This window comes from Podarcis vaucheri, assembly GCF_965113315.1.
Source record: "Podarcis vaucheri genome assembly, chromosome: 13".
NCBI classification, from domain to species: Eukaryota; Metazoa; Chordata; class Lepidosauria; order Squamata; family Lacertidae; genus Podarcis; species Podarcis vaucheri.
The window spans coordinates 28,066,062-28,080,600 of record NC_138751.1 but is presented as its reverse complement, the minus strand read 5'-3'; the positions used below and the strand labels follow the sequence as shown (position 1 = coordinate 28,080,600).

General features: G+C 46.4%; 1 protein-coding gene and 1 long non-coding RNA gene across 2 annotated transcripts in view; one reads left to right on the top strand and one right to left on the bottom strand.

The window, feature by feature from the left end:
* Window positions 1-14,539, bottom strand: part of LOC309516610 (uncharacterized protein) — a 47,049-nt gene that overhangs the window by 20,280 nt on the left and 12,230 nt on the right. The window contains exons 6-8 of the mRNA XM_082195370.1: window positions 7,224-7,314; window positions 5,687-5,885; window positions 3,808-3,905 (exon numbers count right to left, since the gene is read on the bottom strand). Of these exons, the coding sequence (XP_082051496.1) occupies window positions 3,808-3,905; window positions 5,687-5,885; window positions 7,224-7,314 (388 nt within the window). The remainder of the gene's footprint in view (window positions 1-3,807; window positions 3,906-5,686; window positions 5,886-7,223; window positions 7,315-14,539) is intronic.
* On the top strand, window positions 7,515-14,518 carry LOC309517320. Its single transcript, XR_014213185.1, has 3 exons — window positions 7,515-7,885; window positions 7,946-10,563; window positions 13,272-14,518. It is a non-coding gene; the product is annotated as an uncharacterized lncRNA (long non-coding RNA).

Here is a 14,539-nt window from a genome sequence, read left to right as displayed (position 1 = left end):
AAGGATGTATAAATGAGTATTTTAAATAGTAAAACAGAAAATGTGTGTGTGTGTGTGTGTGTGTGAGAGAGAGAGAGAGAGAGAGAGAGAGAGAGAGAGAGAGAGAGAGAGATCCAGGTCTGTGGCTGAAGAGCAATGACGTAGCATGTGTGTGACATAAAAATTTGGCACCCCTTCAGCTCTCTACTTCTGTTGTTTGTCGTTGTTGTGGTGTCCCCTACAGGCACCCTCTTGATTCAGCGCCCAGTGCGGGCGAACCAGTCTCGCTCCCCTAAATGCACCTCTGCTACAGACTCAGAGTCAACACACAGCTCATGAGTAAAGAGTCTCCCGAGCCTTTCAGTTGCCGGAAAAGCCACTTCTGCCCTTCGGAGGAGGTGAGGTTGCAGGCTTCAGGGCCCCACCACGCACAAGGTGGGTGGAGGCCAGCCCCCGCGCGATTGGGGGGATTGCCAGCCGCGTCACCCCCTGGTAGGCCAATCGGCTGGTTCAGGGGGCATGGCCTGCCCTATAAAGGCAGGATGCGGCCGGGGATCTCCCTCTTTGCCGCTCATCCGCTGTTTGGTTTTCCCACCCTCCCACCCTATAAGGTTTTGTTCTTTGACCTTGCTATGGACCTGGGTTGGTCGCCATTGAGGGGCCTGGTAGGAATTTTTCCACTTGGCAAATTGGCACCAGCCACTTGGTTTTCGCCTACCTCGTAGCAATTGTCATAACTTTCCAGGTATTGGCGGTTAGGCATTGGTATATTTCTGTAGATGGAAGAGGGGAGGTAATGCCATCACCTGCCCTGCATATTGAAGGGTAGTCCGGTAAAGGATTCCGGTGGGCGTGGCCCTGTCCGAAGCCTGGGGAGGTGAGGGCCTAAGGCACGCCCCCTATCGGTGACCCCCAGGGGAGTTCCTAGTTGATGTGCATCAGGCAGGACTCCTTCTACTGGTGGTTAACCCTTCCCAGACTTCAAGCGGATGGGCTGAAGTTGGATATAGTCGGTTAGGACCAATGCCTATGCCAATACCACTCATCACGTGTAACCAATAAAGCTGTGGCCTTTTTTAGCCCATTAACCTTAATAATTGTGTGGGGGGGGGGGACTCGCCACGCAACAGCACAGGTCTCTGGCTCCTGATTCTAGTTCCTGCAGCTTGCCTGAACTCCCTGCGCTATTAGCCTTGGATTGTTGCCTGATGTTGCTTCTGGTTTATACCTTGGACCTTGGCTGACTCTCCATGCTTGACCTTGGTTTGTTTGCACTGTGCTCCATCTGCAACCCTGTCCCTGCTGGGGAGTGCTTTGCTATTCGATATCTTCTAGGACTGGGCACCCACTGGAGAGTGGCATAAGCCAGGAAATGGCTACAACAATCTATACAAGCCATAACCCGCTAGAACAGCAGCAATACAGGCCATCTACACTTGGGGAAAATTGCACAGCTATTCTATGGAATTTTCTTGTTTGTTTTTAAGTCAGATTTTCTGAGATTTGAAAGAAAAATGGAAGCTGGACAGGGAACAAACAAGAGGATGTTGTTGCAGGAAACTGCAATATAAAACTTATCGCATTTAAAAAAAGTGCTTGTGTCCTGGTGCTTCACTTGTCACAACTAACTGCTCTAGACGTGCAACAGTTGCAGACATTTGTCCTGTACCCTGATGTGCAAATGGACCCTCCTTCAGCAGTAAATAATAAAACATGTTTATGTCGCTTTGGGGAAATTGTATTCTGTGAACATTGTTTCTTTACCTACTCCTAGACTATACGGAGAACCCAGTATGGCTCATTCATTTTCTTGCCAAGTGAATTTTCTCTTTCAGATTGTTTTTCTCCTTCTTCCTTCCCACCCTCCCTTAGGCATATAGATTTCGTAGTTGTGAAATTATTACTATCATCTCCTTCTGCTATTTCAGAAGCTAGCTTAGACACCTGCTTTCCAGGCTGCTTTTCTTTTATTGCATTTATAGGGAGGCTGGAAGTTATGGTTTTATCGTATGCTTGGGATTCATGTTCGGTTTTATGATGAATTTTTCATTGTACTTTATGTGGCTGATCTTTACATACACCGCTTAGAAATGATTTTTTTTAAAAGCACAATATACATGCCATGAAATAATTAATTAAATAGGCTTCTAAATAGCCACTGGCCTGGGCTTGCCGGTGGGACATTAAAAATTGCTTGTTGGCAACCAAGTAGAGAACATGTTGTAAACAGCAAAGAAGTTGGTTCTGGTCTTTCTGGCTTTTTGCTATGTCACAAATAACCACATTCTCTACATTAGAGGGGAAATGATCAGTCCATCTTGCACCCTGGGAGGTGAATGGATTTTTGCTCCCGCAAACATTTTCATTGTCCACAGTACAACTCAGAATAGATAAAAGGGTTACATCTGAATATGTCTGCCTGTAGCACAAGGCAGTATGGGGACTAGAGAGAAAGATTAACCTAACTGGCATCTTGATCTCAAATATTTGTGCTAGCATATCTGCCAGTGGCGCAATGTCATGGTTTGTGACTTTGCTCTGATCGTTGTGGGAGCCCTTCTAAGTAGTGGAGTAGGAAAGCTGGAAATAGTGCCAACATATTTCACATCTGGCAACCAATGCGCCCCTTTGGTTTCAGATAATACAGGGGTAGATGAATCTAAAAAGCCCAGGACACAAATTTTCACAGCCCTCTAGTGGCTATGGTGGCTCATTTACCAGAAGTGAGGTATTTCGTGTTAACTCTGGAAGAGTAGACTCAATTCTGACCAGACTAAGCCTTCTGATCTATATTTTGCCCTAGGAGGCTTAGTTTGGTCAGAATTGAGTCTGCGTTTCCAGAGTTAACACAAAATGCATTACTTTTGGCAAATGAGCCATCATAGCCGCTAGAGGGCCGTGAAAATTCGTGTCGCGGGCTTTGTAGATTTCTCTACCCATGTGCTATCTGAAACCAAAGGGGCCCATTAGTTGCCAGATGTGTGTTTTTTCCAGCTCTCCTTCCCACTGTAGCTAGCAAAACATATATTAGCTAGCAAAACACATTTCACACATGTCACCAGAGACATGCTTTCCAGCTTCTCTTGCACTCTTTGCGCCACTGACGGTATTAATGTGGGACTAATAGAAAGGGAGAAGGGCCATTAGGAAGAGGAAGAAGTAGTGGCATAGTTTGTGGCCAGGGCAGGTTTTCTGTTCGTGTTACAAGCTGATGCAATTTATCGATGTGAAAGTGTTGCATATTACATTCACTGTCTTGTATCTCTTCAGTGGAGAAGCAGCATATAAAAATAAAGCAGCATTTCAAAATAAACACTGTTGACCTAATGGATCTAACTGTGATTCCTGCATTGCAGAGGTTTGGACTAGATGACCGCTGGGGTCCTTTCCAACTCTGCAATTCTAAATCTCTGTTCAGCACGTTCTGCAGATCCATCATAAGGAGAGTGAACAAAGTGTGGCTATTCCACGATGAATGCCCAGTGTGGAAGCATTGTGGATGAAGGACATTTTTTCAGTGGAGGGGGAGCAGAGGCGAGCTGCCGGCCATACCTTCCGGGGCAGATGGGAGCTGGAGTTCAGTGACATTTGGGGCAGCATAGGTTCCCCACCTCTGGTTTAGACACCTTGTGCTCTATAGACCGTGGGACTCACAGGCACTTCAAAACATGACTGGAAATGGTGCCAGTGTGCAAAGATGGCGGGTACAATGGACTATCCTCAATACCTCTTCCCTTAGTCTGCTGCTGTGGAGCAGATCTCTTGATGCCACAGATGCTAACTCTGGCTGCCCAAAGTTGCAATTAAGAATGGCACTTCAGGACCCACCTGGCACCGGCACACCATAGACACTGGCCTCCTGAACCGACTCCAGCGTTGCCAAGGTCGTCTCAACCTCCGTGGTGGCCACATTCTCCCCTTTCCAGCTGCAGAGAGAGGGGAACAGTTACCATTTGGGGAGAAGAGCATGCCTATTATGTTAAGAGCAACTACCACAGCATTTCTTTCCCGCTCTTGAGTGTTCAAAGTACTTTGTGTACAATATTGTGCCATAATCTTTAAATCTGTGGAGGGTGGCAGGAAGGTGGGGACAGAGTTGGCACACTCCTGTGTGCTCACCCCTCAATGTCTGTCCATTTAAGCCCCACAATAAAACAGTGAAATAAACCAAAGCAGGCACACATCCCTGCTTCTTCCTACACCTTCTGCTAGCTCAGAGTCAGAAAGAGAGCAAGCAGCAACAGCAAGAAGGGGGAAGAATAGGACCAGGTAGTGGGGTAGGAGAGCTGGGGTGGGGGTGGGGAATTCACATCCAGCAACTACTGTGCCCCTTTGGTTTCAGATACGACATGGGCAGATGAGTCAAAAATCCAGGACCCAAATTTCCACAGCCATCTCGTAGCTGCGGCGGCTCATTTACCAGAACTGATGTATTTAATGTTCACTCTGAAAGTTTATACTTGATTTGGACCAAACTAAATCTCCTGGTGTGTATTTTGCTAATGCTAAATACATTACTTCTGGTAACCAAGCCACCATAGTTGCTAGAGGGCTGTGAAAATTTGTGTCCCAGGCATTTTAGATTTGTCTACCCATGTACTATCTGAAACCAAAGCAGTGCATTGGTTGCCAGATGTGAGATATATTGGCATTCTTTTCAGCTCTCCTTCCCCACTAAGGAGGCTCCCAGGATCAGCAGTGGGGCTTTCACATGAGGTGTGGGTCTGAGCAACAATCTGACAGTGTTCATTGCAGATCAGAACCAGAAACTTCCTGGCACATTGCTTGTTTTCCTGCCTCCTTTCAACATCACAATATGAATGATCTCTGTACAGAATAAGGACATTTACAGTACATGTGTTTCTGTCATCTTTCTTCCTGAGGTGTTTGCTAAGGGCTCGTCCACACTTCCACTTGAAAGCACAGGGCTCAGCAGTTTTCCACTTGTGTCATGCTTTCTAGGCATGGGTTTGAGTGATTTTGCCTTTGCCCTGTCATTTCACCTGGAAAACCCACTCTTTAGTGATAAATCGGAACAAACAGCAATCGTGGAAAATCCAGTTGCATTTGGTGCTAAAGATCGAGTTTCCATAAGGAGTGGAAGGGGGCAGAAGTGGGGCAAACGGAGGCAAGGACAAACCCTGAGAATCAAATTGTGGGTCTTTTTGCACCAACAGCCAGATCTCCTGTTGTTTTCCCCTCAACCATTTGCTTTTAGGGCTGCTGGGTATATTGCAAAGCAAAGGGGCAGTGAGACGGCAGCCAAGCAGAAATTTGACTCTATGAATATAAATGAGCAAATGCAAATCTCATGCAAGCTTGTGTCAGGGGCCTGTCCCCCGAGACATTTCAGTACTTCCCCTGTTTCTAAATATACCTTGCATAGATTCTAAATATACCTTGCATAGATTTGCACTGTGTTATATGCTATACCTGCCATAGTGCCAACAACACATATACCGTATTTTTCCGTGTATAAGACTAGGGTTTTTTAACCAAAAAATTAGGTTTAAAATTGGGGCTCGTCTCATACATGGGTGGTGCTGAGGGGTTTTTTCTTAATTTGGAGTCCCCCCCCCAAAAAAGGGGGCATCTTATACATGGGGGCGTCTTATACACAGAAAAATACGGTGTATATCATCTGAAACTGCAACCTTGGCAGACCAAGTGCAGCAGATCCCACCCCACCTGGAGAGGTGGGACTCACCGGAAAGTGTCTCCTACCCGGTCCTGAAAATACAGAAAGCCATCATGGTCTTGCATCAGGAGGTCACCACTGTTGAAGTAGCAGTCTCCTTTGGTAAAAACATCCCGGAGAATCTTCTTCTCCGACTTCTGTCGGTCTCCTGCGTAGCCAGAGAATGGGGTATGGCTAGTGATCTTGGCCACCAGTAAACCTGTCTCACCTTGGAAGGGAAGGAAGGAGAACCTTGGTAATTCTGTCCTATTTCCCCATGCCCCATAACAAATCAACACAGTGGTGAAATTGACTGGACCAGACTACTCTAAACAATTACACTCATAAAGGACAATGTTTTTAGAATACAGGAGCTGAATGGAAAAGGTAGCTTTGCATGCCTTCCCCTTGAAGTTTACCCCTCACAGAGCTACCATTCCCAGCATCCCCCAACTAACTACAATACCCAGAATTCTCAAAGGGAAAGAATGCATTTTGAATGTTCCTTAAAGTATAGTGCGTACACAAAAGTGCTTTTAACCCTTTGGAACATTACTGGTCTTAAAATAAACTGGATAGTTCCTTAAAAAGAACAAAACCCTTTAAATCTTCATTTGTTTCTGAGTTGGTTCAGAATATTATTATTAATTTATATATAATTTATTTATACCCCATCCATCTAGCTGGTTTTCCCCAGCCACTCTGGGCGGCTCCCAGCAGAATATTAAAAACACGATAAAACATCAAACATTGAAAACTTCCCTAAACAGTGCTGCCTTCAGATTTCTTCTAAAAGTCAGATAGTTGTTTATTTCCTTGACATCTGATGGGAGGGCATTCCACAGGTCAGGTGCCACTACCAAGAAGGCTCTCTGCCTGGTTCCCTGTAACCTTACTTCTCGCAGTGAGGGAACCACCAGAAGGCCCTCAGCACTGGACCTCAGTGTCCGGGCTGAATGATGTGGGTGGAGTTGCTCCTTCAGGTATACTGGGCCGAGGCTGTTTAAGGCATTAAAGGTCAGCACCAACACTTTGAATTGCGCTCGGAAACGTCCTGGGAGCCAATTTAGGTCTTTCAGGACCGGTGTTATATGGCCTCAGCAGCCACTCCCAGTCACCAGTCTAGCTGCTGCATTCTGGATTAATTGTAGTTTCTGGGTCACTTTCAAAAGTATCCCCACGTATTTTATATTTAATCATTTGTAATTCACTTTGAGTTCTCTTGGGAAAAAGACATTCAAGAAACTCTATAGACAATCTTAAAAAAGAAAAATCTTCCTGTAATGCGCCTAAGAGTTTTGTGGACTGGGCAATTCATATGTAAAATTAGTGCTTGTATGTGATGCTGGACCCAAACACACACACACACACGCTGAAGTGAGAAACCAAAATTCTGAAGTCAAGAGTGCTGAGAGATGTTAGGAGTCCCCATACAGAGCTACAGTTCTCAGCACCCTTGCAAAACTACAGTTCCCGCGATTCTTTGGGGGCAAGCCATGGCTTTTAAAGTGGCATAAGAGTGCTTTAAACCTATGGTGTGGATGTAAATGTACGCTTGTTTTATTACCTGTGGCCACTGGGATGCAATATCCTTTCTCGTCCCTCACCGGCTCATCCTGGTCAATGTTATATTGAACCAGTTCGAATTTTGCCAGTTTCTGAAGTGGAACAGATAGAAAGGGAAACATGAGATGATAAGGCATAAATTCAAGGCAAGCATGTTATAACACCAGGATCATAAAGCATTTTATGGAACCATAGAACTACAGGAAGGGACCCAAAGGGTCATTGAGTCCAACGCCCTGGAACCACAGCTAGGATCATTGACCTCAAGCAAAGATAACCAGTGGCCCACCTGGACTGTGGCTTCTCCTCCTTGGCACCGCTGCTCTCCTCAGCACTGCCCCTAGAAAGCGAGGGTTGCACAGATCCGGACAGAGCCACCTCAAGCTCCTTCGACCAGCAACAGCAACTTCCCCCAAAGAGTGTGGTAGGAGAGCTTAGTTTGTGTCCTGCGCTTTTTAGACTTGTCTACCCATGAACTTTCTGAAACCAAAAGGGCATATTGGTTGCCAGATGTGAAACACCGTACTTTCCCATGTATAAGACTTTTCGTTCTGTAAAATAAGGTGTAAAAATGGGGTGCGTCTTATACACCGATAGTGCATAGGGGGGGATGAGTGATTGGTTGCAGCCGTGTACTGCAGCTTGTCAGTGGCAATTTGGTGGGTGATTGGTGGCTGCAGCAAGGGCTGCTTTGGATTGGCTGGTGCTGCATTAATTGGGCAGGAGATTGGTTGCTGCGGCAAGGGCTGCTTTGGATTGGCTGGTGCTGCGGCAATTGGGCGTTTGAATGCCGGCTGCTGTTTGCAAGCGGGCAGATGCTTGCAGGCTTCTGCGATGAGAGTGATTTTCTGGGTTAATGATTTACTGCATTCCCCACCCCCAAAAAAGCTCCACAACTCTGGTCAATCCTCCCCCATTTTCTTAATTTTGAGCCTCCCAAAATAGTGTCTTATACACAGGGGCATGTCATACACAGAAAAATATGGTATGTTGGCATTATTTTCTGAAACCAAGAGGCCAGAGGGAGAGTAACTGCTTCTGCTAAACTGGGCAAAGTTGCGCTCAACATCTCTGGCCGGTGTTGGGTAAAGCTGCCTTTTCTGCCCTTCTCTCAAAAACATCCCTCAAGATGCCATCTGGGAAAGCTCTTGGAACTTTCTACAAGCCTACGTCACTTTAGCTATCATGACTCCCCTCCCCTCCTCTGGGAATTCTAGTTTGGTGAGAGTGCTGGGGATTATTCGTTAAGAGGAACCTAGCTGCATGCCGCCACTCACAGAACTACAGTTCCCAGAGTTCCTCTTGGGAGGGGTGATTATTAAACTAAGTCACCTTATGCACATTTATTTGCTTTTCAATCGAGGTAATAAATCACTATAAGGTTTTCAATTGAAAATAGTTCAAAGTTCAGGACTGAATGGATTAACTTTACACAGTTGTGTGAAGCTTGTGGGTGTCGGCAGATTTTCATTCCATTGCCCTGGACTTTGGAACCTGCTCTTTGATTTTAGTTTATCTAAGCAGGTGCTCCAGCAAAATGTTACAACATGAAGTTTAGGACTCCAGCCAGCCATGCCCTTTTTCAGGGCATTCCATTCCATTCCCTCTCCCTGCTGGTTTACGATTCTCCCCACTCCACTCTCAAAAACAACCTGTCATAATTCTCTGCCCAAAGTGTATGCAGAGCCCTCATTGGACTCTTTCCCCCAAAAAAATGTTTCTCTTTTTTTGTACTTCTACAAACCTTGGAGTTCCTGGGTACCTGCTGATACATCTTCCTTGTTTGTGTGAGTACTGCCACTTTGGCTTCAAAAGCAACCACACTTAGAAAACTGAGTTTACTATTACTACAGCCGTACCTTGGAAGTTGAACAGAATCCGTTCCGGAATGGAAACCAAGGCGCAACTTCCGATTGGCTGCAGAAAGCTCCAATCAGAAGCTGTGGAAGCCCCATTGGATATTCGCCTTCCAGAAATAGTTCGCAAACCAGAACAGTCACTTCTGGGTTTGCGTCGTTTGGGAGCTAAAATGTTCGAGAACTAAGCTGTTTGAAAACCAAGGTACGACTGTGTAGACAAGTAGGATCCACAACAAAATGTTGCAGCACGGGTTGCTCCCTGTTCAGGATTCCAGTCACTGCGCTCCATTTCCCCAAGATAGTGACATCTTCCCTCTTCTATGTGGGGGGTGACATTTTAGCAACATAACCAATGGCACTGGCAGCCTGAACATCAGCAATAGAGGGAATTATGATGGCAGCATTTACAATACATGATATAATGTAATAGAGAAAAGAGTTCGCTAACTTTGCGGCTGTCTTGCATTATCTCCCCCCCACCCTCGATCCATCCATATTGAATTGGCTGGCATTTTCCTGTTGCTAAATTCATATACAGTGGTACCTCTGTTGCGAACGGGATCCGTTCCGGAGGCCCATTCGCAACATTAACAGAATGCAATCCGCAGCGGCGCGTCTGCACACATGCAGGTTGCGATTCACCACTTCTGTGCATGCACGTGACATCATTTTGCGTGTCTGCACATGCACGAGTGGCGAAACCTGGAACTACCCTTTCCGGTACTTCCGGGTTGCCGCAGGACGCAACCTGAAGAAACATGTCATGAAGCAAACATAACATGAAGTATGACTGTATTAATTAAGAATATTTGCTGGCACACTTTGAAACGCTTTATTGTGAAATGTGCTTGATCAAAATAAAAAAAATGCACTTAGAAATCCCAGGTGCCAAAACATGATTTAGCAACATCATGATGCAGGGCCAAGTTTGGCTCAATGGCTATTTTCCTCTCTCTCTCTCTCTCATAGGACTCCTGTGACTTAAGCCCTGCATCTCAAACAGACATGACAAGGGGTTAAATTTTTCCCATCCCTGTATCAGACGTGCCAGGAACAGCTTCACCTCCAAGGCTTCTTGTTTACTGCACAACTCTTCAAAGGACAAAAGCCCTCATCTCGAAATACCTTGTGGGACTCTTACCTTTGCACATGAGGCTGCATTCCAGCTAGGCAAAGATCAAAGGTTTTTAGAAGCAGCCCCCACCCCCCATTTAAAAAATACCCATATCTCTCCATCCTCCATCCATGAAAAGAGCAGGCATTATCATAGTACAGTAAGGACACTCCAGTGGGGTAAAACCACATGAGGAGGCTGAAGCCCTTGAACCAGAATAACAATAAAGGAAAGGAACAGAAGAAAGTCTCTCATCCCTAGCCAAAAGGTGATTAAGACTAAGCAGGCACCATTGGTGCCAGGATCCCTGCAAACAATAAAGGTAAGAAAATGGTGAAGGACCCCTGGACAGTTAAGACCAGTCAAAGGTGACTATGGGGTTGCGGCACTCATCTCGCTTTCAGGCCGAGGGACCCAGTGTTTGTCCACAGACAGCTTTCCGGGTCATGTAGCCAGCAGGACTAAACCGCTTCTGGCACAATGGAACACCGTGATGGAAACCAGAGTGCATGGAAACGCCATTTACCTTCCCACCACAACAGTACCTATTTATTCACTTGCACTGGCATGCTTTTGAACTGTTAAGTAGGCAGGAGCTGAGACAGAGCAATGGGTGCTCACTCCGTTGCGGGGATTCAAACCACCAACCTTCCAATTGGCAAACCCAAGAGGCTCAGTGGTTTAGACCATAGCACCACCCACATCTAGCAAACAGTACGGACAGTGCTTTCCTCCCTAGAAAAATATTTGCCGGTACTCAGCATGAAATTGTTACATAGGTGCCACACTTTTCAACAAAAAACCCCCAAGAGCTGCTGGTACTGTGTACCCTTGAGTACCCCCTGAAAAAAGCACTAAGTAGGGTTAACCTCAGAGCCGTCTTTCCCATACGGCTTAGTGGTTCGTTGCGCCAGGGCGCTGGCCTCTCAGGGGTGCCCCAGTGAGTGGGGGAGCTGCACGGCTTTGTGGCAGTCTCCCCTTTCCCTGCACACCCACCAGCTGCACCCCATCAAACATATGGCTGGCGGGAGTGCAGCTTGCCTCCCAAGCCTCCTTGGGAGGAGAGTGATCCTAAGCCTCCGCAGAAACAGCCAGAGGAGGGAGCGAGGGAACCCGGAAGGTGACAGGGAGGTGGGGGGGGAGAAGGACAAGGGACGCACCAAAATGTGTCGCCCCCGCCTGCTGGGGGAGGAGGTGTTCCTGGAGAAGAAGTGGCCCCTTTCTTGCAGTGCGAGGTGGCAAAGGCAGCCAGGGAAGGAACCAGAATAGACGCAATGGGATCTCTCGACTTTTATTCTTTTTAAAAAACTTTGAAGCAGCCGCAGGGGAAGTCTAGAATCATAGAAGTCCGACTTCGATCACAGAATTGTAGAGTTGAAAAGGCTCCCAAGGGCTATGTAGTCCAACCCACTGCAATGCTAGGGGATTCTATTAGCAGTGTTTATATACCCAGGGAGTATATAGCAGGACAATGGGTGATGTAAAAAGACAGAGATCTTCCTTACTATCAAGCTGGCCAGCCGCCAGTACATCCCTCCAAAGGGAGCTATGCTCACCCAAAGGTTGGCCCAAGGGGAACAGAGTTATGGTATCCTCAGTGTGGTCTCCCACAACAACCAGTAGGCCAGCACAAAGGACCCCTACGCCAAGATGTGCCGCCCTCCCCACCTCAAGGCCTTATCATAAAATGGGCAGACTCGCTCATTGCCGAGCCAGCCCGGATCAGTACCAATACAGGCATCAAGGTCCTAGGCAGAAGGACCCCATGACTGCGGCTGTATAGCCTAAAGATGGACTCCTGTCAATATCTCACCTTGCAGCTCTTACCACTGACCTTGCCTACCCCAGGGGAGGTATGTCATTTGAGCCTGCCCAGTTTGCACCCAGGACACATTCGTGAACATAACTGCAAGCTCGCAAAAAGCAGTACAGTGACTTTTGGTTACCACCAGTGTAAAGCAGCGTTTATGGGGAAATTTCTCTCTTTTTAAGCCCGTGAGTGTGGATTTAATTCCTGCTCCCCACATGGTCCTTTTCCTTCCTCTTTGCAGCCCCAGGCACCTGTTTGCTGTTTCCTTTTCCAGAGCAGAGATAAGCGCATGGTGTCAGCTCCCTAAGTTGACAACTCTGGGGAACCTTTCCTAAAAAAAAAGATCAACAACTCTGGGCAACCTAGGTGGATAAAAGGTTGCCAACTCTGATTTGCCGCACTTATGGGGAGAACACTATAGCTGCTCTCACGGTGCCTCGGGAACATGGAAAGACTCCTCCACTCATGACTTTCTTGCTTGTATTCCACAACCTGCCCTGAGGAAAGAGGTTCTTCTTCGCATAGATTGAGGGACATTGTGTGCCAGATGTACCTAGGCAGCTGCCAAATTATCCCGCTCCATATCATTGTGCTGCACAAGTCAGCCACGCCAAATGCACATAGCGTCTCAACCATTACATATCTGTCAGCTTTATTTTCATGAAAGACGCCTGTGGCTGTCACAAATGACTATTGTTGAGAATTGGCAAGTGGGGTGGGTGGGTGGGGCAGGCTGTATGCCTGTGTCCCTTCTAATTCCTGGATCTATCAAGGATTCAACTGCTGGAATAGCCAGGCAAGTTTCCTGGTAATGGCAACCTAAACATGGGCCATTACGGTAAGTGGCTCTGTGCCAGAGAGAAAATAGGTGGATTGCTCTCCCTCAACTAGTCGTTAGTTAAAAAAACAAAAAGCCCAGGCTGAGGTGTGTGTGAGCTAGAAGCAGCTGGGCAGCTGTGAGACAGAGCCATGCTTGATTTCTGCTGGAATCCAAACCTGGAGCCATTGGGGAAGAAAGACCTTCTTGGGGTATTAATGCTGTGAGCCTCTCCATTGTAGGCGCAGGTTGTGTATATGTGTAAATAAACTATATATCCTAAAGACTTTTCTGGAGTACAAGAAGATGGGTCCCTCTCTGCAAGTGATAACCATCTCAAATTTGACACAGGGGAGTTAAGGGAGGGAGGGGAAGGTGATGGAGGCCAGATATATCAGGAAGAACACACACTTGTTTTCTCTACATTTGTTTAGGTTTAGTTTCAGTAGGAAAGGGGGAATAAGGCAGGTGTGGCCAAATTGGGGGGCCTCCACAGCTGTCATTACCAATGGTCAGGAATAGGGCCAGGTGATATATCAATATATTGTCCAAAACTGGTTTGAAGTCCATATTGTGATATTGGCTTTGTAATTTTTGACCTGACAATATATTATTATTATTTATTGAAGTTATATACCACCCTACACCCGGGGGTGTCAGGGCGGTTCACAGAATAAAATCAAGTTATAAAACAACAAAATACCTAATAAAAATAAAAACAGCAACCCAATAACACCCCCCCAAAAAAAACCACAAATTGTGTGTGTGTGTGCTATGCAAGAATCACAATGTGGGCAAAACAGTGAAGCCAGCCAATGCCTCTCCTGATTCCTACAGCTCCTATTAACTCTGTTAACTCAACTCTCCCCACCTCATGCAGGAGGCAGCGAATCACAAGAGCAGGTGCCAGCAAAAATCACGATGAAGGCAAAACCGTGAAGCAAATGCCTCTACATAGTTCCATCCTTATTTCGGACATTGTGATATATCGGTATATCGCTATTTGTTTAGCTGTTGATATATAACAATGTTGAAAACCAGCTATCGCTCAGCCCTAGTCAGGAATCCAGTCCAATATCTGGAGAATACCACTTTGGTTATTCCTAGACTGAAGTATAGTGCCAAAGTCTACACAGAAAAGGTGGCTATTGAAGAGAGAACTGAAGGCAGCTTTAAGAGACCAGAAGATGAGGTGTGCAATTAGAATGGAGTGTTTGGAGATGTTTAACTGGGACCTTGGAATTCTATAAGACATTCTTTGTCTAGCTCCTTCCCTTTGATTTTACCGCCTTGGGTGACCCTTTTGCGAGTACGAGATTCCCGACGGCTTCGCTCACAAGGGTCATAGGAATGTGCAAACCCACTCACCACCACAAGGTGATGATTCAGCGAGTGAGACAAAGAATGACCCAAGAAGTCCTCAACGGCAGAACAGGCAGGTGATAACAAGCGGTATGTTACAACGGCTGTGAAGGCGGATGAAAGCTGCAGCAGATAGGATCTACCGGTTCATCGTGACTACTCATGCCATCGGAACAGAGCCCTATTGCAAAGACTGTGCGTTGATCAGCGTGCACTGATCTACACACATAAAACAAATTCATGCACATGCGTCTTCCAAAAATCCAACCCAACACTGTGGAAGGACGTGTGGGTCCAGAATTGGCCTCCACAGTCACTTATGGACTCACTGTTAAAACTGAAGAAGAAGATAAGA